The sequence below is a fragment of the Lutra lutra genome, chromosome 3 (genome assembly GCF_902655055.1).
Source record: "Lutra lutra chromosome 3, mLutLut1.2, whole genome shotgun sequence".
Taxonomy (NCBI): domain Eukaryota; kingdom Metazoa; phylum Chordata; class Mammalia; order Carnivora; family Mustelidae; genus Lutra; species Lutra lutra.
This window is the reverse complement of record NC_062280.1, coordinates 109,205,860-109,232,744: the sequence shown is the minus strand read 5'-3', so window position 1 is coordinate 109,232,744 and position 26,885 is coordinate 109,205,860. Positions and strand designations below refer to the sequence as shown.

Here is a 26,885-nt window from a genome sequence, read left to right as displayed (position 1 = left end):
AGATAAAGGAAAGGCAGTGTTGAGCACCCTGGAAGAGCCAAGTGAAGGACCTCTCAGAAGCCGGCCAAAGCTTCTATCGGGGGAATCTTTGCATCAGGTCTTTATAGAGAAACAAACTTTGAACTATGTCTTTGTGTCTAATGGGACACTTAGTGTTTATCTACAAGGACTGCGTATGTGTGCATGTTCATTTTGAGAAGAGAGAAGAGATGGAAAGAAAACTAGGTTTTGTCATTGTTAAGGCCTCAGACGCTTGTAGATGCACACACAGGTTTTAATGTCAATGGGAGACACTTTGTCACATGCCATTATATCTGCTCCTATCCCACCTCAGCTGTCTATAATGTTAGATTAACTGAAAAATTGTGCACACTTCTCTTTCAGGTTTTGAACAGGGACATTTAACATGCCACGGTCCAGGAGAACGTTCTGCATGCTTAAGATTAAACACTGTTGATTTTCTCCTGTTGACAATTTCATTCAGAAATCACACACTCTGAAGGGAGAGGGTGGCTCTGAGCTGATTCCTCCTATAAATTTTATTTCAGTACTTGCTAGTGCCCGAGTAGAGTGTGCCAAGTGTAACCAAAGCTGCAGACATTTTGAGAGATTGATATTTCAGAGAAATTGAAATTCATTCAAAAGTAGTCTTCATCAAAGTCCAGAGCTATGCCTTGAAATCTGAGAGGAACCTGGGGCTCAAAACCATTCAATATTCTCACCAGTATGTCAAGGTCCCACATCAGGAGAAAGAGCAGCACACAGAGGCAGGGACAGCTTTGGAGTTTATCAGGACAGGCCCAGACATCTCCCCAAGCATATTTATTACTATGACCCCCAACCTACCTTCCTTGCTAAGATCTTAATAATACAACCTAATTATTTATTCTTGATAATCTCAGTTGTTTTTAATAATATCTCTCAAAGGAAGGAGCCTTCCTTTGGTTAAGCCCACAGACTTTAAGCCAAGAACATCCCTTACTGGGTGAGCACCTATTGGATACTAAGCACCAAACTTAAAGTATAATGCAAAAGGTAGTTCCTTTAACTCTCTCCTTAATCATAAGGGTATTTTATCATATTATCATTTATCATAAGGTTATTTTATCATATTATCATCATCTTCCAGATGAAGCTCAGGGAGTTCCCAATCCAGAGACTCTAACAGAGCCTATATTTAAACTCAGATTCAACTCATCCCTAAGCATTGTTTTTTTATTTATTTTTTATTTTTAAATTTTTATTTTGTATAATTATGTTTTATCTAACAGAAAATATAGCAGGCCTGACAATTTTATTCTGGTTTGAAAAATATAGGTCTGCACCTTAAAGGGTAAAAAGTATACACCAAACTTTTGACCAGGTTGCAAACAAACACCAGAGTCATTCTCTGAACATTAGCTTAAGGTTTACACAGGCACTGCCACCACCTCCTCTTGCCTCATGAGATGTAAATAAAGCACCATGTTGTCTAGAATCATTGGCATTATTTGCCTCCAAAGAGCAAGATGGGGGTCTCTCGGTGACAGTAAATGTTCTACTACATTCCCTCTGTATCACTGCTGGACATTTAGAGGGAATGAGAAGACAAACCCAGAGACTGGTGGTGGCACCAGAGGAAGGCTTATTTACCTCATCATTTTTTTAAGTTGTCCCCATTAGAAAGGATGATGAATTCAACAGTACACACAAATAACTGCACACAGAATTTAAGGAAGTTTGCACCTACCTCCCAGATGTCCATGGGACCCCTGTGCTCTGACCCAGCTAACAAACCCCTACATAGAAATTAGAGACAAACAGGAGTTACAACTATAACTCTCGATACCTTAGGAAGAACTGGTAAAACTCTTTACTGGGTACCTACTAGATGCAGAGAAAAAGGAAAGAGACATTATTAAATGACACATGAGCATTGCATCTGGCAGGAATGTGTTCAATAAATATGAGGGGGTCAGGGAAGGAATTCTCATTTTACTGATGGGAAAACAGTGGTTAAGAGGTTTTTCCCAAGGTGATGTCGAGCTAGGTTTTGACCCCAGGTCTGTATGACTTTAAAGCGTGCCTTCACCATCTCATGCTGCCAGTTTAATGGGAGCTGATGACCACTACTACAAAGATGAGTAAGAAGTGGCTCTCACTTCAAGGAACAATCTAGTGGGTGGGAAGATTAGAGACGTGCATGACAGGAAAACTAGTAACACAGGTAGAAAAAAATGCCTAAGGGACTCAGAAACAGAGAGAAATGAAGGCTTCGGCATAGGCTTCGGAATGGCTGTGACTGAAATCGGTGTAGGCATCCTACACATGTGTGCATGCACTCACTATAGGCAGGGCCAGGGAGCAGTATGAAAGCAATGAGAGCTCTAGAAACAGAGCCCTAGGGGCCTCTCCAATCCTGACCGCTACATGCTGAAGGGGTGCAGAACATGCTACCCCAAAATAGATCTATTTGGCATAAGGATTATCTTGAGCTGGTTATTTTTAAGGAATAGCAGACACAAGAGAAGCTCTGGAAACCCTAAGTAGTGTTTACCCTCTTGAAAGAGACTTTCCAATTTATAAGGGAAAAATCTCCATTCATAAGGGTATCTCCCTCTCTGTTCCAGGAAGAGGAAGAGGACTAAAACTCTGGGAACCCTTATCATGAAGATGGCAAAGACTTAAATCCCCATAGCCACCTTACCCTTGTTTATTGTGCTTTTCCCTGGTGACCCTCCATTATCAGCCTCTCCTATCCCAACACCTTTCTTTTGTCTTTAGCTGAAGAAAATATTTAAGGTGAAGGCTTGGGCCATTTTAGGGAGTTACTCAGCTTTCCCGCTATCTCCCACATGTACATGAGGTTATGTAATTAAACGTCTGGGGTCTTTTGCTCATGTTAATCTGTCTTTTATTATGGGGGTGTTGGGGTTAGCCAAAAACCTAGATATGTAGAGGAAATAATATTTTCTCTTCCTTACAGTGTCACATGGTAGGAGCTGGCCCTTAATCACTACTGCACGCTGACCCCACACAATAGGCACCTGATGGATAGACACCAAGTACATGGGACGATAGGGCTGTAATGGGAGACCAGCTGGTTTGTGGAAGACCTCACATTTCTGAGTAAGGAGCATCTACCTTACACCTTTCATAATGGAGTCACTGACTGCACTTGGATGCCTAAGAGACCCAGGAATTCCAGGGTGATAGGCTTAATAAGGTCCAGCTGAGATACAGCCTTTCTGCTTGGCCACGTTCAGGCGCCAGAAGTAGGAACCAGTATTCCCTCCAGGGCTGAATTCCCATATAATGATATGCAAGAAGCAGGTTCTATGAAGGAATATCACCATGGAAAAGGCCTGGACTGTCCGACAGACCCAGGTCAAAGCCAAGCTCCGTGTGAGGCAGTGATAAACCCTGGGTAAACTTCTTCGCTGTTAATGATGGTCACTCATGATTAGCCTCATTTTCTCTTTCATTAAAGGAGGAACATAATGCCAACCTCAGACACAAAGATTTCGGTCCTGGAGCCGGACTGCCTGTGCTAACATTTCCACTTTCCAGCTGTGTGACCTCAGACAAGTGATTTAACCTCTCTGTGCCTATTTCCTTATCTGTAAACTCAGGTTGGACATATCTTTAGCATGCAGGGTTATTACGAAGATCCTATATTACGAAGATAAAAAGACAGGATTGTTTTGGTCTATAATGTCACATAAATGTTAGACCTTCCTCTTATTACTGCTGTCACATAACAACACTCAATTTTTAGGCCATGGTAGATACTGGGGAAGGATGATTTGAACAAGTGGCTCTCCCACGCTTAGGCGTAAGGATTTTTGAGATTTCAGTATCAAAGAAATCTCTTACATTGGAGACTTTAAAGGCCATTCCAGCACTAACCTAACAAAAATGTGTGTCCAAGGCGACAGCCCAACCTCACCCTTATTTCCTGGTTTCTGAGTCTCAAGGCACAGGATTACTCAGGGGTTGTCAAGCCACTCCTGGGGAGCCTTCTCCTATTGTGAAAACCTTTCTTCACTTCTGTCTCTAGAAAGTCCCTTTAGCATTAACGACCCAATTGTCTTCTTTTCTTGTTTGATATGTACCTCACCCTGTAACTTGACCTGGTAGGAGTGTGATTAGTTAATTGCCATGGGCACCTGATATTTGAAGGAAAAAAAAAAATGGATATCTCAGCCATCTTTCTTTTCGAGCAATGGAAAATGATTAAGGTTCAGTGATTTCTCTGTGGGGGGTAGCTGTTTTCAGGTGGATATTCAGAGACTTGCAAATGCTAGACATTAAGCTGTTCTTTTCTGTCTTTTTCTCTTTTATGAAGAGATAACAGGGGAGGGGTTGGAAAAGACAAAGGGACAAGTTCTGAATAAGTTCTTTTTAAAATCTCCTTTCTTTGTAATAAAAATGTTCATCTGTATAAATTTCACTTATTTGCCATGTGCATATTTGGCCACTGGCAAAATTGTGAAATCTCAAAGTTTCCCTTTCTTGTCTTTGCCTTTTAGATTCTGTCTGGCTTTTTCCCTTTGAGGGACTTCTCACACAGATCCCTCCTTCCCCCAGCCAGTCCCCACAGGGTTCACACCCATCTTGTCAGAAGCTGGGAAAGAACATGCCACTCATGCACACTCAGAAAATTTCACAATCACTGGCATCCAGAATAAGACCTTCCCCTCCTCCCCTCTCCAAGGACTTGCAGGGTAATGAGTCTCTCAAAATCTTTCTCTCTTCATCTTTTCTGGGTCATGGACGTGTTTTGGAAATCAGGTGAAATATAAGCCCTTTATCCAAGAAAAATGCACAGATGCATATACAAATTCCTGCACAATTTCAGGGGATTCACAGACCCTCTTAAATGCACAATGGAAATCCTGAAGAATGCTAATGCAAAGTCCCTGCTCCACTTTGTGTGAGGAGGTTGGGATGGGTGGGGAGCTGGGGCAGAAATATGGACTTTCCGTTACTATCACTTATTCCACTTTCTTTCCCAACGCATAAAGCCAGTAGTGGAGATATGTTTAAAAATTGGTTTTAGAGGCACCTGGGTGGCTCAGTTGGTTAAGCTTCTGCCTCTGGCTCAGGTCATGATTCGAAGGTCTGGGGATTGAGCCAGAATTGGGGTCCCTGCTTACTAAGGGGTTTGCTTCTCCCTCTCCCTCTGCCACTCCCCTCTTCCCACTCATGCTCTCTCTCTCTCTCAAATAAATATATAAAATATTTTAATTAAAAAATTAAAAAATAAATTGGTATTAGAATAAAAAGTGAGTATTAATATTATCATTACGCACACAGTGCCTTATTTGAGAGGGTGAGGAGAAATCAGACACACACAACTGTAGTATCATTCTTTTGTAACAGAATGCAAACACAATCTAGTAACTCTGTCCTATAAGGGAAAATATACAAACACTTTCCCCTTTAGGGGAAAAGTGTTTTAAGAAAGACATTTTCCACTGGAGGCCAAGCTGAAAGGCTTAATGTTGGCCTGGAGAAAAGGACTCAGGGAAACTCTACCAAGTTTTTTTCCTGAGGAGTCCAGAAGTCAGAAAAGGGTGAACTGACAAACCTTGACTAGGGACACATTTTGAAGCCAGAGACATGTTTGAGATCTGAGTTTTCATTTGAAAAGTCCATGACATTTTATATCCTACTCCTGTTATTCTCTTTGATATTAAAATAATGTGCTTTTCTTAAGCTTTGCATGAATTGGTTCTCAAGAACCAAACTGATGTGTGTGTGTATCAGCGTGTGTATTTCTTCATTATCATTGCTTCCTTCTGATGCAAATATTGCTAAAGCTATAGTTGAAAAAGCTTGGTTTCAGAGATGAGGCCACCCTGAATGATATGTGTTCCTAAACATGCAGTGATCATTTCACAGCATCGATCATCATCATGATAGTAGAGGAGGTAGGAACAACCATAGCACTTTATGAAAAACTCAAGCAACAGTAAAATTATGGGGTGGGGGGGCGGGGTACAGCCTAGCAGCCAATACAAACACCACCTCCATAAACACGGCCTTGAAAGAGAAGACTCCTAGGCTGCTGGGACTCTTCCACTGTCAAAGTGGAAGCTGAATGTGTTTCTTCACTAAAAACTACAATTGGTTCCTAGTTTGGAACTGTATTCCAAAATTTGGGGGAAATGAATGTGATTTCCTCCAACCAGAATGTGAATTCCTCCAGTCAGTATATATTGATAAACTGTTTGGACCTCAGTTCCTACGAAGGGTCTAAAATTCTCTTCTCAGTGGAAAGAATATAGTGGTTTGACCAATATCCTTGATGAACACAGATGCAAAAATTCTCGCCAAAATACTAGCCAATAGGATTCAACAGTACATAAAAAGGATTATTCACCACGACCAAGTGGGATTTATTCCAGGGCTGCAAGGTTGGTTCAACATCCGCAAATCAATCAATGTGATACAACACATTAATAAAAGAAAGAACAAGAATCATATGATACTCTCCATAGATGCTGAAAAAGCATTTGATAAAGTACAGCATCCCTTCCTGATCAAAACTCTTAAAAGTGTAGGGATAGACGGCACATACCTCAATATTATCAAAGCCATCTATGAAAAACCCACCGCAAATATCATTCTCAATGGAGAAAAACTGAAAGCTTTTCCGCTAAGGTCAGGAACACGGCAGGGATGTCCGTTATCACCACTGCTATTCAACATAGTACTAGAAGTCCTAGCCTCAGCAATCAGACAACAAAAGGAAATTAAAGGCATCCAAATCGGCAAAGAAGAAGTCAAACTATCACTCTTCGCAGATGATATGATACTCTATGTGGAAAACCCAAAAGACTCCACTCCAAAACTGCTAGAACTTGTACAGGAATTCAGTAAAGTGTCAGGATATAAAATCAATGCACAGAAATCAGTTGCATTTCTCTACACCAACAACAAGACAGAAGAAAGAGAAATTAAGGAGTCCATCCCATTTACAATTGCACCCAAAACTATAAGATACCTAGGAATAAACCTAACCAAAGAGACTAAGAATCTATACACAGAAAACTATTAAGTACCAATTAAAGAAATTGAGGAAGACACAAAGAAATGGAAAAATGTTCCATGCTCCTGGATTGGAAGAATAAATATTGTGAAAATGTCTATGCTACCTAAAGCAATCTACACATTTAATGCAATTCCTATCAAAGTACCATCCATTTTTTTCAAAGAAATGGAACAAATAATCCTAAAATTCATATGGAACCAGAAAAGACCTCGAATAGCCAAAGGAATATTGAAAAAGAAAGCCAAAGTTGGTGGCATCACAATTCCGGACTTCAAGCTCTATTACAAAGCTGTCATCATCAAGACAGCATGGTACTGGCACAAAAACAGATACATAGATCAATGGAACAGAATAGAGAGCCCAGAAATAGACCCTCAAATCTATGGTCAACTCATCTTCGACAAAGCAGGAAAGAATGTCCAATGGAAAAAAGACAGCCTCTTCAATAAATGGTGTTGGGAAAATTGGACAGCCACATGTAGAAAAATGAAATTGGATCATTTCCTTACACCACACACGAAAATAGACTCAAAATGGATGAAGGATCTCAATGTGAGAAAGGAATCCATCAAAATCCTTGAGGAGAACACAGGCAGCAACCTCTTCGACCTCAGCCGCAGCAACATCTTCCTTGGAACATCGCCAAAGGCAAGGGAAGCAAGGGCAAAAATGAACTATTGGGATTTTATCAAGATCAAAAGCTTTTGCACAGCAAAGGAAACAGTGAACAAAACCAAAAGACAACTGACAGAATGGGAGAAGATATTTGCAAATGACATATCAGATAAAGGGCTAGTGTCCAAAATCTATAAAGAACTTAGCAAACTCAACACCCAAAGAACAAATAATCCAATCAAGAAATGGGCAGAGGACATGAACAGACATTTCTGCCAAGAAGACATCCAGATGGCCAACAGACACATGAAAAAGTGCTCTACATCACTCGGCATCAGGGAAATACAAATCAAAACCACAATGAGATATCACCTCACACCAGTCAGAATGGCTAAAATTAACAAGTCAGGAAATGACAGATGCTGGCGAGGATGCGGAGAAAGGGGAACCCTCCTACACTGTTGGTGGGAATGCAAGCTGGTGCAACCACTCTGGAAAACAGCATGGAGGTTCCTCAAAATGTTGAAAAGAGAACTACCCTATGACCCAGCAATTGCACTGCTGGGTATTTACCCTAAAGATACAAACGTAGTGATCCGAAGGGGCACGTGCACCCGAATGTTTATAGCAGCAATGTCTACAATAGCCCAACTATGGAAAGAACCTAGATGTCCATCCACAGACGAATGGATAAAGAAGATGTGGTATATATACACAATGGAATACTATGCAGCCATCAAAAGAAATGAAATCTTGCCATTTGCGACGACGTGGATGGAACTAGAGGGTATCATGCTTAGCGAAATCAGTCAATCGGAGAAAGACAACTATCATATGATCTCCCTGATATGAGGGAGAGGAGATGCAACATGGGGGGTTAAGGGGGTAGGAGAAGAATAAATGTAACAAGATGGGATTGGGAGGGAGACAAACCATAAGTGACTCTTAATCTCACAAAACAAACTGAGGGTTGATGGGGGGAGGGGGATTGGGGGGGGTGGGGTTATGGATATTGGGGAGGGTATGTGCTATGGTGAGTGCTGTGAAGTGTGTAAACCTGGTGATTTGCAGACCTGTACCCCTGGGGATAAAAATATATGTTTTTTAAAAATAAAATTAAAAAAAAAAAGAATATAATGGTTTGGAATCACAGGTCAATTGCTTAATGGTTAATAGTAGACTACTCAGCCCTCTCTAAACTATAAGTTTCTTAGCAAACATTAACCACATAAGGTTGTGGGGCCAATTAGTGGTGACGCATGTTAATGACAAGGCCAGGCATAGAGTAAGCAGTCAATCATGGTAGCTACTAATACTATAAACAGAGATGAAATAAAGATGTGATATATATCGTATAGGCTTTAAGGGTTTAAAGGAAAGCAACAATAATGAAGTCCAGAGAAGAGAGGTGGAAAGCTGAGAACTGGACCATGGAGATCTCTGAAGATAGAAGTTAAGATGAGACTTTTTAGTTTACTCAATTCAGGAGAAGCCAGCAAGAAAACTTATTCAAGATATCCTTGAACAAAGTGAAGAGAACCATTTACGTCAATGGAGGGCTAACTAAGTGACAGGCAATGAGAGAAGAAAGAAAAGACACAGATGGCCTTCAGACAACACAGCTATCTGATGCTTGCTAGCTTGATTTACTTTCAACTGAAAGCCTTATGTTGTGGTCAAATCTTTCCGAATCTACTCTGCAATCCAATTTTCCTAATGGCTGTCACACTGTGGTTCTCGCAGATCAGTAAGACAAATCTGGAGGAATGACTGCGTTCTATTCTGGACACTGTATTTTCCTTCTGGACATTATATTTTAAATACAGCATTGTCAAAGCAGAATATCTACAAAATAAGGAAACATGATGGGGGGACATGCAAGGAGGGGAAACCATACATTAGGAAAAATAAAGGAAAAGAAGAGATGAGAAAACTAAGACAAATGGTGTTGCTCTCTTTATGGATTTGCAGAAAAATCATGATGAAGAGGAAGGGCACTTGGCTTGAGATGCCCCAGAGAGCAGAGCTAAGTAAGGGCAGTGGTTTTGTGGTGCACGAAGAGAGGCTGGAAGAAAGGATGCCCTATTAACTGTATTTTGGGGGAGGAAAATAAGTTGTCCTATGAAAGAAGTACAATGTAACTGCCAATTGTCTGGAATGCCTTTAGAAAATATGGAGATCCACATAGGTTATAAAGGTTATGGCTGGATTATATAACTTCAAAGGTCTCTTTGTCAATTCTGTATTTTCTGATTTTTATACCCTGCCTTTTTCAAAAAGCAGCATCCAGTAGAGGCCAAAGCCAATCATCCCATTTCCATTGAGAAGACAAATTAAATATGGTATATCTGTTTTATTGCTTTAGAAATTGAATATTTGATTGGGGGGCAGATAAGCAATCAAAGCCAGGATCCTTATCTAACCGATCTCTGAATTGCTAGATGAAGTAGAAAATGTCATCTGCATAGATTGGTTCATGGCCTTTCCTGAGTGTCAGGAAGCACCTCCATAGACCATTTTGGCACTTTTTGTTTGTTCCCAGAACTCCTCAAATATTTATGTATGCTAGAAGGGGGTGCTATAAAAAGAAAAAGTAAGACAAAAAGTTAGAAAATGCTTTGTTATGAAACAGAGTTTCACTACTGTATGACAGCACCATGGTACTCTAAGGTGGCATGACCAGATGAATTTCAAGATAATAGTTAAATTGAACCACAAGGCAATTAGAAAAATGGTATGGAATTTATCTTCCCATTCCCAGTCCAGGATACTTCCCTTTCACCCCTATTCACATTGATCTCCCCCATCAGCCTTTGTCTAAAGCCTACCAGGACAGTATAGCCAGACCATTATTTCTCCAAAAACAATAACTAACTAACTAACTAAATAAATATTAAAATTATAATAAATATCAATATATCAGAAATATGCATGCACAGCTTCTCCAAAGACACTACTTATCTCATTTGTTATTTACAATAGCAGATAGGCTATTGTAAATAACATTATCCTTATTGGGCGAAAATGTGGAAGGACAAGCACAAAGTCATACACCTAGTAGGTGGTAAAATCATGACTAGGATATTTCTTATTCTATTCTAAGGATTTTCCTAAGAGTGAGATGTTAGAAGAAAGACTTGGGGTGTTTGTGTGTGTGTGTGTGTGTGTCTTTTCAATTAACACATGATGTTCTGTAAATAACTCACAGATCTAAAGTTTCTCAGACTTCAGCTATCATGATATTCTGGGCTAGATACTTATCTGCTTATCTGTTGTGGGAGGCATTCCTTTGCTGCATGGTTGCATGCTTATTAACATCCCTGGCTCCTCTATCCATGAGATGCAGTAGCAAGACTCCAGATGTGGCAACTGAAAACACCTCCAGACATTGAGAAATGTATCCAGGGGCAAAATCACTTCCAGTTGAGAACTGCTGATCTCACACTGTCAGGTTGATTTTTTTTTTTTTTTTTTTTTTTTTTTTGGTAAGAGAAGCACAAACTAAACTAATTGACATTGAGCACATACATGTCTTAACATAGGCATGTGTGCACAAGCACATGTTAACAATGACAAAGGAACCTCCCACTGCATTTGGCTTCTTCTAGGAATTAAATCTTCCTAGCACAAAAAAAGCAAGGTAACATCTTGACTTTGGTTTCTAATCTGGAATGAGAACTGGAAGGTGTGTAAAATGAGAATTTCATTGGACACCAAATGAGGTATTTTTATTTCTCCATATACAAAATGACATCATTTCCCCAATGAAGCCACAAAACACTTAGCTATAGGAACCCAATAAGCCAAATTGAATTTTCCAATAAAACTGACATTTATACAGAAAACATAGAAATCTTTACCCCAAACAATGTATCAACAAGGCTGAGAACATCAATAGAGTTATACATTCTCCCCTTAAATTGATTTTGTTTCACTTGGTCCAATGTTTCTTGGATTAACTTTACTAATGAATTTTCACAGTAGTTTATTCCCTTGACTGCTAAGCCATGGTCTGTGTTTAATTATGACATTCTTTCCTAAGTCCAGATCTTTTATCAAACCATTAATGGCAGGACATATTCGCTGACATGACAGCTAAACTAATCCATCTTGTTTATAAAGGACAAAATCAGGAATGCGATGTGGGTGCATATTTGTAGAGAAAAGCATATCTACATCCCATGCATATATGACAGCACACAGGACCTGTCACAATTACACTTTCATTTAAGTGTCTTATCAGTTCTTATTAAGTCAGAACATTATCCAGAGTGTGTGTGTGTGTTTGTGTGTGTGTGTGTGTGTGTGTGTGTGTGTGTGTGTATTAGGTAACTCAATACCCAAAATTGATAAAACAGTGATGAGGAGAACAACAGGAAATATTTCTATTGTAGACTCACAATTTTAGAAAGAATATTAACCTGGTTTGATATACTGAAAACGTACCAAAACATTTTGTACTAACTTTTGTTAATAAAGAAACAAGCATTACATAACACACACACACACACACACACACAGGCTTCAAAACACATGACGTCCCATAAGGTTATTTCAGACAAAAACTCAATACCGCAAAACCAAAAGAACCACGTTGTGATTTTATGTCTCTTCCTGTATTCTTCATTTAATTAGATCATTGTTGAAGGAGCTTTGTGTTTCTCAGGTAATAGTGTCTTGGCCTCAGTAAATCCCAAGGCCAAGGTTCTCATTAATCCCATGTATACTTAACCATATGCTCAAGTATCACTATCTCCCGATAATGTTACTGAAATGTCAAGCTGAATATATCTGAAGATTTGCATTCTGTCCATCAGGTAATAGAACCATGTGAAAGAACTATAAAAAAATAACCCCAGTAAATTGGAATGCGAAGGATGCTTACTTGAATGTTGCCCTGACATAGAGCAGCCACAGAGGAACATGTCTGCATGCCTCCCCCCAGCATTTATCCACCTTCTTGGCAAAACATACTCTATTTCAGAAAATAAATAGATATTAATTTCCATCCAAACGTCTGTTTCAATTCATTATCTACAGAAGTAAATATTCACAAAGGTGACACCCAAGTCAATATTGACCTTGGGGGGATAATAAATTTTGACATTTGCCAGAATAAGCAGTTTGCAAAGAGTGTATACACATGTAAAACTCTCCCTGGTGTATTAACCATGAAGGGAAACTCAAATATATAATACATATGTGTATGCATATATATTATCTTAAATTATGTATTGTATTAAATTCTGTTAAGAATGCAGAGCAAGAGCATTTGGAGTTCACTAGAGGTTTTATTTTCCTATATAAGTACAGTGTAGATCTATATACAATGGGATTTCCCAATTCATGGAACGGTAAGCAAACACACAAGCATGTGATTACAATTATGAGTCTAATCAGAATCAGGAACCAAGGCTGAATCAAGACATTTATTTAATTTGTGTCCATTTACCACTTCTAGCCACATTAATTAACATTGGAGAGCACACTGAGAGGGCCTCACTGGTGGAGAACGAAGGTCTATTTTTCTCACAAAAGTTGAGAGGCAGTGTAATGAGATTATGCCTCCATCCACATGTGATGAACTGAGGAACAGTATTCAGAGGTTTGCCTCTATTCCCGTCCCTCATCCAGGCTTGCTATCTGCACGTGGGTTTCATGTAAAGTGTCTATGCTTTAATTCAACCTAGCAAGTAGTTATTTTGCTCTTTGCTGTATGGCTAACATGAAATCCCTTCTTTTGAGAAGGTCCCCAAGGAATTTCTGGGATGGAGGTAGATAATTCAAGGGCTTTCATAAGATTTTATATATATATATACACACACACACACACACACACACACACACACACACATATATATATATATATATATATTTTTTTTTTTTTTGTAATAAGAGCTACTGACTATTCACAAAGGAGATCAAAATGAAGAGACATGTCCTGGAGAAGCTCCTCTCTTCTCCGATCTGTAAATGCCAGTAAGATTCTCTTGTCCTAATACTTCTATAAAATAGCATCAGGACAAAAATAGATTTTTAAGGGGTTAAAAATGGGCACCAGGGTAGAGGTAATATTTAAAATATTTCATAATCTCAACAGCTGGACACTGTTGCAAGCAGATGCAAGTGGTGAGCACCCAGGGTGGACTTGCTGCCAGCACATCAGCCACAGGTCAGCCACCATGGAGGGCACTGCCCCCCCACTCCTCAAAATTTCCCTATGCCTAATCACATCTGCATACAATTACAAACTTAAGAGATTCCTGCAAGTAAGCTGGAGGCTTCACTTCTATGGAGAATCAGAAAGAGAAGAGCAGACTGAGCAGGACCTCGCCCCATCTCCCCCAAACAGCAGTTTTTGTCATTTCTTTTGCATCCAGAAAGTCTACATAAGAGTTCATTTTGGAAGACAAAAATTCCTGCTTCTGAACTAAGTTTGAGTACAAAAGGCCTTATTCTTTCCGAGAGCTAGAACACAGCATCTCTGCATTGCCTCTGCGTGAGTGACTTCGGAATTTTCCATCTCCTTTCCTGGAGACAGAGAAGAGAGGGCAGACTGCAAGGGAGTGGACCATCAGACAAGTTCCTCAGCCTCTCTAAACCCAAGCATGAAGGTCCGCTGAGCCAAGAAAATAGATGAAAAAGAAGACAAAGGAGACACACAAAGACATACCACCCAGCCAAGCCAAGCAGTAGCCAGACTGAAGGGATAAGTGCAGGAGAGCTGGAGAATAAAGCAAACCATTGCCTGGCCTGGTTTTCCACACAGCCTGTAATAAAAGGAACTTCACTCATGGGTGGGTCTTCTTCTATCAAGCAGACACTACAAGGACAGCAGGGCAGATTCTCATATCACACCTAGTCTGTGGCAAAGAATAATGGTACACTGTATACACCAGTTAAACCTACCTTCCCATCTACACCCACTGGATGGAAGGAGGTTTTGGGCTGTGTTTGGGCTTTGTAGCAGCTTGAACTCTGTAGCTCAAAGATGCAGAACAGATCTGAAGGCCATCCAATCCTTGCCTTATTCGAACCAGTAACCTAAGTATCACAAATAGAGTTTTTTTTACTAGCATGGAAGGAAGGAAGGAAGGGAGGAAAGAAAGAAAGAAAGAAAGAACCCACCTAACAAATTCTAGGAACAATACAGTATGATACAGATAAAAAAAAAATACTGCACTTATGAGGAAGATCCCAAAGGAACAGACACACTGATCATGGAATCCATAATACCTTTAGTGATAGTCTTGGAGCCTGGCCACAGAGAGCTGATGGCACAAGCTTTAATGAGTAATACAATCAACTTTTCAACTTACACAAATGGTTAGATGTACAGGAGCTGTTTGCCACAGGGATTTCTAGATGTAGGGGAAAAGATGGCCTGAAAATTAGGAAAAGACTGGCAGATTGGGAGGAATCTGTAGGTCTACCCTGACAAGGGTTTTCTCACCCTGCATCAGAGAGAAGGCTTGCTCTGCAAGGCTGAACATCAACTTGAGTTTAAGGATGGCTCAGCCTTGGGTTTGGGTTCAAGGAAACAGCAAGCAGAGAAAAGCAAGCACAGACTTTTCAGTCAGGGAAACATATGGACTATGATCCCAGTGTGACCACCTCCCAGCTATTTGATCTTGTGTAAATAACCTGACCATTCAAGCCAGCACATCCTCAGTCTATAATGGAGAAGACAATGGCTGTGGTTAGGATTAGGAGGAGACCTCATAAGGCATCCCCCTGGCACCCAGGGGAGGTTTGGAAACCCTGCCAATGAAGAAACACATTACTTCACTTTATCTCTAATCTCCGGGGTTCCAACATTCCAATCTACTGGATTCATTTCTTTTGATTGTGTCAAAAGGTTCCTGATTGTTGTAGAATGAGAGGCATTAATCTCTCTTTTAATATCCTGGTGAGCTCAGCCTGTCTCCAATCAGAAAGAATCTGCCCCTGTTGACCCCAATCCTGTAACCTGGCAGAGCTCATTCACTCAAAGGTAAACCTCATGCATGTGGCAGAATATTGCCCAGCAACTGCAATGGGGTGCAGCCTAGACCTGGAGGGGGCCAGGCAGACTGCTTGCTCACAGCCCTACAAACAGCTCTTTTTCCATTCACTTCATAGGCTTGTGGGTTTCTTTTCTTCCTGTGAATTGATAAGCCCTTCTCACCTCCCATTATTGATTAATCGTAATGTGCAGCTCACAGACCTGTCATAGCTGATGGCAAAGGAAGCTGCTGTTCCAAGGAGAGACAAGGGAGTTGTTCTGCTTCACGTAGGAACCCTGGAAGGCAGATGCAGGGAGAAAGAGCTAAAAAGCTCAGACCTGAGCCTCCGGGTGTATGCGGCCCTCTGCCATGGGTTAAGTGAATCAACTTTGCCCATCAATTTTTAATTGGAGATCTTGAGAAGCTATTTTTTATCATAATATAAACATAGCTATAATGCAGAGCAGAATGCAAATGTGTCTGAGGCTTAAGACAAAAATTCAAGAAATTACATGCTTCAGTGGCTACCTGAGGAGGAACTGAGAATCTCCTGGGTTTTCCTGCACTTTATTTATTTATTTATTTATTGTGTATGTGGGTATTTATTTATTTATTTATTTATTGTGTATGTGGGTATTTATTTATTTATTTATTTATTTTGGTGAGTGGCACTTCAAAGGAAAAGTTTGAAAAGTGCTTGCATCAGCCATAACACATAAAGAGGAGTCATTTAGTATTTGTTGATTGAGACAGGCTGAGTGGAGGAAGAGAGGCAGCTATAGAGGTGGAACTGAGAAAGGAGGAGGAAAAGAGCAGAAGGGAGGGATGGGACAAAGGGAAAAAATAGGAAGGAGCCTCAGGAAGCAGGGGAATTGGGGCAAAGGGGAAGAAACACTGAAGACAGGAAGCAGAGAGAAAAGATCTGGGAATAGGAAAGGCTGCTTACGAAATTGATCAAGGGGGGTGGGTGGCTCAGTGAGTGAAGCCTCTGCCTTTGGCTCAGGTCATGATCCCAGGGTCCTGGGATTGAACCCCGCATCCGGCTCTCTGCTAAGCAGAGAGCCTGCTTCCCCTCTCTTTCTGCCTCTTTCTGCTCGACACTACTTGTGATCTCTCTGTCAAATAAATAAAATCTTAAAAAAAAAAAAAGAAAAGAAAAGAAAAGAAATTGATCAAGAACAGAGCAGAGGGGCTACAGTACCATAGTACCATCTTGTTGTGAGGAGATACTATTATCTTTTGTGGTAGTTTCTGGAGCTTTGTGGACAGCAATCCTAATAGTCAATCAGTGAACAATCAATAAACAAAAGGCTTTAGGAATGCACACAGAAATGAATGCACAGCAGGCATTTCATAAACATTTTTTGAATCAATGAAAGAATGAATGATTCACTTGAAAATGGAAGAAGCACTTATAATACACCAATCATTGTACCAGCACCTGACTTTTAACTCAACAACAACAAGAGCATATCTATTATTTATTCACCCAGTGCAGGCTTCAGCAGTGCGAGAGAAGAACAACTCCCAAACTCTTGCCTGAGCCTCCTGCTTCAGACACTGGGAACGCTTCACACATAATCCTGCCCCAGTTCACTGGCTTTTCTCAAGGTCTAATCAGGGACACTTCTCCCATCATGCTGACATTATCTGCGAGGGTCTGATCACTGTTCCGGAGATGGGCTCCTTATTTTTCTAGATAAACACCCATTCCACTCTCTTAGAAGGCTCCCTTTGTGAGCTTTTTAGCGAGCATGTTCACTGGCCACAGCCCGGAAGCAGTGGTCATACCCTGACAGAGTTCAGGAATCAAGTGAGGAATCCAGACAGGCGTGTTTTTGTCAGGTGGAGACAGGTTCTGCCCACAGTCCTCTTGACATTGGAGTTAAAATGAGAAAAAGTTTCTATGTGCCTGGGCAATCACTCAGCTATCTGTTCACCCAGATGAAGGGAGAGTGAGCTATTCAACCTTTGCTTGAGAATGGAAATGTTTTTGCCCTAATATGTATTATAACTGATGACCTACACCCTTCCACTCTCCTTCACTACCTCCCTGTTGCCCACCTGCTTGGAATATGGAGGGTCCTGCGCAAAATCAGGAAGTTGGCAACACTTGTCTTAGACACTTTCAACATCCCTATTATTTGCCCTTCCCCCACTCAGAATAGTGTCTTCGTCTCCTTCAGGTACCCAGCATTTTCTCTGCCACTAACTTTTTGTTTGTTTTGTTTTCTGGAAAAGGTCTGTTCCTCTCAGTCAAGAATAGTTCAGATAGATACGCATCCGTATATTTTCTCTCCCCGGGGGAGGGGGGTATGGGTTCGTGCTTCGTGTCTTAAGGCTTATCTCTATGCACTGAAAGTCTTTCCCTCATATTTACAAATTCAGAGCACTGATGGAGTTGGCGGAAGAGTTGTTTGGGGACAGATGGGTAGGGGGTGTTAGAATCAAGTGGGCTTTCCCAAGTGTCCTGTGGGTGGCAGATCCCTGTCAGGCCCACCCTTAGAATAGGCCTTGATGGGAGGCTTCATCACATTTGGTGACTGTGCCCACGTAGTTTATAACAAGGAAACACTTGAATCCAACAGACTTTTTTTTTTCCTCCCGTCCTCTGACATCTGAACACAATCATGAACACAGGGAAGAGCCAATGATAATACCAAAAATACATGGCCACACGACGGAGAGAGGAGTGGGAAAGGGAAGAAGAGAAAGCAAGAGGCAGGGAGAGAGGGATGGGGCAGAGGGCAGAGCAGGAGAGAACTGAACATGTATATTCAGCAAACAGTGGCCTAGACTAACACCTACAAGCATCTGTCTGTTAGGCGAATTTCTTTAAACTGCTATTTGCCTTGGACTGTCTTCAAAGGGATATTTCTGCTTCCAAAGGTGGATTAGTTAAAAATAAAATACATCATGAGTGTGTTTTGGCATTTCCCTTTCGTTCCCCCCCCCATCTTCAACATTACTGTTGTCATCCTTTAAAACTCAATCAATTCAGCTGATCCAGTGAACAGATGGCATTAATCAACCCCCAAGAATATGCACAAAGGCAGTTAGAAATGTAGAGACTTGGAATTTATGCCAGCAAATCAACGTGGCACACCCAGCTTCCCTTTGTTTCTCTTTCCAAAGAGTAACCACTGGTAGGAGGAATGATCCCTGGTTTACCCCCTGCCAGAAGGGGATCAAGAACAGAAACACTGAGGTTTAATTACACATTTCTTAATGACTAGTTCTCACTCTGCTGACAAAAATTGGTGTAATTTACAGACTAGAGGATGCATCAGAATGATGGATACAAACAGCATATGCTATATAGTGTCATGCAAATATGAAATATACTGCTCTGAGAATATGGTCGTTTGGTATTCCCAGAGAAGAACTTCATTTCAGAGAACAGAGCACCTTCTCTAGCATCTATGGCTCTCATTTGTCAAAAACAATGGGAGCAGCGATAGCATACATTTTACCCACAAATCTGGGCCTTCTGTGAGTTTACTAGTTTATATACCCCTGGTTTCAATGTACTTGGCCATTATTTTCTTTCTGGTTCTTTGTGACCTTTGCAGATTCTGAAACCTACTTCTTTAGGCTCTTACCACTTGAGCTATTGTGATAAGCTAAGCTCTCAACTAGTTTTCTTGCTGCTAGTGTTGGCCTGGGCCAGTCTACCCCTCACGTGGTGATTTTTTTTTTTAAACAAATATCTGATCATGTATTATCTAATTACATATACAAAATCCTTCAGTGAAGCTTCATAGCTTGACAGTAAAAATAAGATCCCCCACACTTACCAATTTCCCTCATTTTTTTTCTTTTTTTAAAAGATTTGATTTATTTATTTGAGAGAGAGAGAGACAGAGTGAATGAGAGCGATAGAAAGCAAGAGAGAGCATGAGAGGGAGGAAGGTCAGAGGGAGAAGCAGACTCCCTGCTGAGCAGGGAGCCTGATGCAGGACTGGATCCTGGGACTCAAGGATCACCACCTGAGCTGAAGGCAGTCTCCCAAACAACTGAGCCACCCAGGCGCCCCCTCATTTCTTTTTCTAGCCCTCTGCCTATAAGCCACTCCCGCACGTAGTCCCTACAACAGGTCTCACCCTTAAGCTTCCACACAAAAAGCCTGTGAGAACCTCTCCCCATTTCTGCAGTGAGTGAAGTCCTTGTTCAAGTCTCACCTTCCATCTCACTTCCCTGCCTTGATACCCCAGCCAGTGTGAGATGCTCATTTGGTGCCTCATATTACACTTGGCACTTATCTATTCTACAACATTTATCACATTGATGTAATTAAAGATTTATTTTTCTGGTTGTCCATGTTCAAATTTCCTTGAGATCATGGATGGTTCTTTTTATTTATCTCTATTTCTCCTGTTTCTAGAAAAACTTAAGTTTAGGAAGGAGAGCCTTCAGTTGGGAGACACTTCTTCAGTAAGTTTTTGAAATGAGTAGCACACATGAAGTATTAACACTGAATCTTCCAACCACAGCTTAGAGAGAGGATATCAGAGGCTCAGGATAGTGTTATCGAGGTCATGTTGTTGGCTTGCAATAAAATACAATCTTTCCAGTAATTTAGTACAAATGCCCTATAAAACAGCATTTAAACTTTTGTTTTTTATACTGAACGCTGGGCCATGAAGAAAGATTTTTTATAGCTATATATTTGTATAGTTCCAGCTCTATAGGAAATGTTAAAAAAATTGCAAAAGCAAGTTAATAAAATTAGATCAAACTTGGTTCTGAGGTCAGATCCTCTTGCATTTCCAGAACAATAATAAGTAATACTTGCCACTTAAAAATAAAATAAACCAAAAAATTTAAGACTCTAGCAACAGGGCCATAGAAAGATTATTTTTGTTTACAAATTAAACTTCTTAGTTAGAAACCATTCACTGGTTCTCTCATCCACTCATTCACCTAATGTTTTATGTATTGAATACAGACATTGAAATGAAATATGATAATCAGGGAGCTTTCCAACTACTCGAGAAGACAAGGATTGTAAGAAAATGCTATGGAAATATACTAAGTCATACATAGGGGCATTTGGCCCAGTGTGGGGAAAGCTTGTGTGTGTGTGTGTGTGTGTGTGTGTGTGTGTGTGTGTAACTGGGAGAAAATTAGGGTGTGTAAAAACTGGAAAAGGGTAACTAGATCAGACAAATAGCACACACAAATAAACGCAAGGGAGATGCAGGATAGCATGGCTTGTTTGTAGAATGTGAAGTTCCCAAATTGGAAATTAGGGGACAGGGCAGGAATGGTGGACATGCAATTTAGACCATTAGGCAGGGCCAGATTAGGAGAGCCCTGTGCAGGGAGAAGGAGCTCATACCTACTATTTAATTAATACATTTGGTCTGATTCTAGAGACTTAGAAGACATGATGCCAACAGAGGTAGGTTTCATGGTAGTGTGTGTGTGTGTGTGTGTGTGTGTGTGTGTTAACAAGTCTTCATCAAGGCTATGTCCTTCCCGTATCCAGTTTTTTATTAAAACTTGTAAAAGAAAATTAAAGCGTCTGATGATCATCCAGATATGTGGCCTCTTATTTTTGACCATTGTGATATTAGGCATTTTGCATCAAATCTACATTCCAATTTTTGTTTTTTTTGTTTTGTTTTGTTTTGTTTTGATAAGGTATAACTCAGGTGTTGGCTCTGGTGGAAAATGTTACCTTCCTGCCCTTTGCTATGGATAGAGCTACAGAGACTAACCATAGGGATCACAAGGCATCTTGCCAGCTCACACACAGCCCCCAACTGAATGCATGGGAATTAATTTCATATCTTGCAGACTCTGATCTTTGGAGATAGACAGAGGTCCAGATCCTGATTTTTTTTTCATAGGATCATAGCTTTATGATCCTGGGAAAATTATTAACTTCTACTAACCTTAAATTTACTCATCTGTAAACTGAATTTAATAAAGTCTACCTAGCTGCAATGCCTCGCCAAATTATGTGCCCACAGCATATGAAGCGAGAGATACAATTATTGGGAGTTATTAGGAATTAAAACCCTATTATGTTGTTATTCTACATATAATTGCTTAACAATTTAGAGTATGACCATCCCAGAAGTATCCAAATAGAATGACCAGTAAGTAGGTAACATCAGTAAAGACACAAATACATTAGGACTAGATAGGACCTTAATCACCATATGATCCAACTCCTTCAATTAATACACAACAATCATTAAGATAAGTCAATGACCTCCTCAAGGACACTTTCCGGAAAGTGTCAAGAGTTTTGATGAATGAAGACAGCTTCCCTTATGTATTAAAAATGCCACTACTAGCTCCAAATGAGTACAACACTGAATCTTCAAAACAAAGGTCCAGTGAGTGAATGACTATTGTACCATGATCTTTGTGGTAACTAGACCCTCTCCCCACCCTCCTAACTAGTGAGGATAATTAGCTTTGTATATATACAAGCCATATTTCAGCAGAGTTCCGGCATACAAACTGAAGGGCTTTGGATCACCAACTAAAGCTTTTAGGAACATTTCAAATGGTATCATGAATCTTCGTTTTGTAACAAATGAGCACTGAAAAGTAAAGAGATGTAGGTAAGGAGAACTGGGTCCTATTAAAGAAAGATAAAGAAAATGGGAAGAGCAGGGGGAAAAAAAAAAAGAAAACTTCAATTTAGAGAATAGGGGCTGGAGTGATGTAATTCTAATGGAAGCTAATTCTCTCATAATTCTGTACCCTGGTATGGACATTGCTCTTCTAGTTTTTCATCTACCTGTTCCAATAGTGGAAATATGAATCTGGTTTGGAGATGTGGGCTAGGAGGGATTGAAGAGAAAGAGAGTTCACATGGATTGTCAAAGACAAGCCTATTCAACCATGGGAAAATCTTTAGGACTCTCTTCCAAATGAGCATTATAGTGCTTCCTTCACTTCTGCTGACTATAATTGTCAGAAAAGTATACCACAAACACTTCCCTGCTGAAAAGTCAGCCTGGTATTTGTTTATTTATAATATTACCTATTGATTGGGTTTGTGCATAAGCTTCAGATAACTCAAGGAATATTGCATTCTCTTTATTTAAAGATGTTTAGGACTATGATTGACATCCTTGTATATATTACATGAGGTTCTTTCTGTGATGAAAGGCATCATCATAGAATAATGAGTTTCTGATTTCCTTCTCAAGGCTGTTATCTGTGAACCTGGTATGTAGCACCAAACAGTTAAGATGCTTGGAGATCAAAGTGACTCATTAGGTTAAAATTAAGGCAGTCATAATCACATAACATCTGAGTATTGGCAAAAATAAAGTGAAGAGTGACCCTTGTAAGTATCGTGCATTGCTCTTATCTTCTGAATGCAACTTCTTGCATTATCATAGTCTTTCCGCGTAATTAATATTTGAAGAATCTCCTTAGTAAAATACTGAACTGCCGTTCCGTTTGGGAGAAGATACATATCTCAGTTGCTGTTTTACATCCAAGCCTGTGAGCATGGCAAAGTTGCATAAGTGGACAGACATTCAATGTGTTAGCTGTGGCATAACCAGGGCTAAAACCCATCAGCATCTCAAACTCCTAGTTTCACTTGAACCAGCTATCCTCAGTTACATTGTTTCTTCTTGTGTCAAAGGAGTTGATAATCACATGTAAAATGGTTTTTCATTTAACAGTGGCCTATCATAGCTACATTCGAAATTAACTAATTCCCTCAGGGTAAACCCAAAGGAAATGTAGCTACTTAATATCCTGAAAATCTGGAATGGGGGAATTTCCACAGTTTTTATTACTGGTTGGTAATTATGTTCTCTGCACAGATTCATAATACCTATTCTGTAGCTGGCTTTCTAACCTGACTTTATTTTAATTTTGTTTAATTAGAAACTTACAAAATCCATAATGGGTAAGCATTCATTTCTCTCTTACAGACAAATGCCCAAGTTTTGGTCAGATTATAGGAAAATTAAACACACACATACATATACATTCTATATGCAACAGTAATAACAACACATTATTTTTAGAATAATACAAACAATTAAAAGTTGTTTTTATTTGAACAAAGGTCACAGGTATACTTAGATACCACGGAACGTCTTGCGTAAATAACTCATGTTTAGGGATACTTTCACAAATGACATAAAATGTTATCTCAAAAAATAAAAATATTGAAAAAAAATTCTCCAAGTAATCTGTATACTTATACAAATTGACTATTTGAAAGGAGATTTATCTTCTTCAATACATGCATATAAACGTTCATGGATTGTAGATAAATAGTAAATCAAAGCCCTAAATTTAATGGATAAAGTATGTGGACAATTGAAGTCGGGAAGAATTGTGGAATGCTACTGTTTTTCTCTTAGAGGTTCTGCATCACTGTTTCTGAAGATCACCGAGATAAACTGAGTTGAGATGTAATTTTCTGCTGCCATGCTATTGTACTAATACATTTGTTCAGCATAATAAAAAACATTCATCATTATTCTTTAAGAACACTGACCCCAAAATATTTAGCAAGTAGCATGCATTCAATTGAATTGTTGATTGGAAATAAGGAAATTAAACTGTCACTGATGAAATACTAAAGCTCATTACCAAAAAGTTTCATTTGAAATGTTGAGAATTCGCTTTATTGCTGCATCAGTAATGATAAGCATGAGTCTTAAATCCACGGCATTTAGGTTTTATGAGCATTATTAAAACATATTAACCATAATTCAGTTAATTGGCACAAACTGGCATTCTACAATTTATTTCCTTGCTCTTAAGAAAAGGTGCTACATAAGGAAGCCCCAACCATATTCCTGTAGGGTATGTTCTATCTATTTTACCCTTATTCCTCGCCCCACCTTTATGGATCTTCAAAATATTCACTATTTCCAGATAGGTAAATGTGCTAAAGGAAAAACAGCTCTTTTGCAGCTACACCTTTACATCATTAGGACAATACTGACCTCTAGTGTTTTAGGAGGTAGAGAGGCTAGCTCAGCACCATGCCTAACTTCCTCTAACTAAACCGCTTAGATGTTTTTCTAAAGCACCATGGGAACAATTTCACTTAAGAAGAAGAGGAGGAGGAAAAGGAGGAGGAGGGGGAGGGGAAGTAAGGAGAGGTGAGGAGGAGGAAGAGAAAAGAAACATCAGATTCTAACCTTGTCCTACCTATTCTCTGAAATGATTTCTATACTAAGTCCCTCTGGCTCCTCCCTTTTAGAGAGGTTGACCTCACTCCTTTAGAATAGAAACTTTAATACAATCTTTATAAGGCATAACCACTAACAATGGATTCTGAACCTCCAAAACTTCCAATCACAGAAACACTAGCTCTTCTTTGGACCATTTTCACTAAACAACATTTGTCTAATTGTCTTCCCTTGAGGAGCAACTCTGGGTTGAGTATGAGTATCTCTTACACAAGGTCCTCTTGAACCTGAGTATGGGGAGTGACATAGGGGGACTCACAAGTACTAAGGAGTCTTCCTATCTTTCTCTAAAAGTGGTGTTATGTTCCAGTACAGTTAAGCATTTCAGAGGTTCCTGGGGGTTGGGAGGTAGCAGACAGAGGAGCAAGCCCAGAAAATCAAGGAACCTTGATAAAATATCTTTGGAAAAAACACAGATGGCTTAATTGCGTTCTTTCTCATTTAGGAGTTTCCAAGCTGGAAAAACTTCCCTCTCTCTGCCTAGAGAGGCAGCTGAGCAATTGAGCTTGAACCTCTGATGGCCCTAGAGATTTATTCAACTTTGACGAACTGGGTTCTTTAAATACACAGTGCAGGTGTGGATCCCCTGGTGCCCAGCCTTCCTGCCTATTAAATTAAATAGGCTGAGGTTAGAGCTTGGACGACAGAGTGTACACTTAGTGCATACTCATTATGTGTTCTTTGGCACAAAGATTTTGGGGGTGGAGTGTGCATCAAATCTCTTCCTCCTGTAACAGGGGCAGCCATTGATCTTGTGGTTTGACTACATTGGGCCATGACTCTTAGGCCAAAACTCCCAATCCTATTAAACCGATGCCTATTGGTTGCAGGATACCCCAACTGAAGCCTCCTGCCTACAGGAGAGCTGAAAGCCATGTCTAGTGAGGTACTGGGTATATTGCAAATCCCAGGCAGCCACATTCAGAGATGAGCCACTGTCACCGAGTGCGGTGGCTGGGAGCATCTCTATCTCTGGAAGCTCAGCCTTCAGTGCACACAATCCGAACCCGGGGCCCTTCTCCGGAAAACCTCTGGCGGAGACCAGGCAGGCGAAGAACGCGGACCTGGCGTGAGGCACGGGGAAGAGGAACCTTCCCTTCTCCCCAGAACTTTGCGATTCGGGAAGAAGGGCAGGAAATTCAGCGGGGCTGGCTCATCCGAGCTCTGCTAACTTTTGGGATGGTTTGAGAGCTAGAACCACACCAATCAGCATTTCCCCCCTTCTTCTACGTTCAGGGCAGACACAATTGAACATGCTTGGACAGTTGAGTGTCTCTCCCCAACGCTGGCGTTTCCCATCTCACCTACCCGCCCCCAGCTCCTGGTACTCACAATTTGTCGCTGTTAATCCTAAATGCCACAAGCCGGAGAACAGCAAAGTGAAAACGCTGGTCAGCCTTGGTACAGAATCCATTTCCCCCGAGTAAGTGGTCCCTCCCAATCGAATCCCAAATTCGCAGGCGCCAGCCGCGGCTTCTTCTTCTGTTCGCTCTCTCTCTCCCTCTCTCTCTCTCCCTCTCTTCGGCACCGCCTGACCCCCTCCCACCCCCCCTAGGAGAGGCACTCGCGGCTTCACTCCATCCCGTGTCCAGACGCTCCACCGAAAAGGTAGCGGGCTCCGCCTCTGAGCTGCGACTGAAGCTACGGTCCCCGCAACTGCCGTTTGCTGTACTCGCCCTCCTCGCCCGCCTCTTCCTCCTCTCCCCCTCCTTAAAGGTGCAAATCCAAACCCCGCTGCAACAAGAGGATCCGCGCCGGGCAGACAACCACTGCACCTCGGCCGCGGGCGCTGGGATCTGCACCCGGGCCGGCCGCTCCTTATAGGCGAGCTAGGCGCGCGGCACCGCCCCCGGCCAGGCCCGCCCCGCGCTCTCCTATAAGAGCGGTCTGGGCGGGTCCTCTGCGCGCTCGGGCGCCCTGGCTCCAGGCCCCGCGCCGCGGCGGTGCGCTCCCGCGGCCGGGGGCCCGGGGTCCCTCTCCCGCGCGCGCGCCTCGATCCCCTCCCTGCGCTACCCCTCCTCTGCCTCCCCACCCGCCCTCGATCAGGGGTGC

At 41.0% G+C, this 26,885-nt stretch overlaps 1 protein-coding gene across 1 annotated transcript in view; it reads right to left on the bottom strand.

Annotated features, from left to right (window-relative positions):
- CNTNAP5 (contactin associated protein family member 5) overlaps positions 1–26,593 on the bottom strand; it is an 847,743-nt gene extending 821,150 nt beyond the window's left edge. Inside the window, exon 1 of the mRNA XM_047722671.1 lies at positions 26,166–26,593. Coding sequence (XP_047578627.1) covers positions 26,166–26,247 — 82 coding nt within the window. The 5' untranslated portion in view covers positions 26,248–26,593. The remainder of the gene's footprint in view (positions 1–26,165) is intronic.
- Positions 26,594–26,885: the final 292 nt, after the last annotated feature.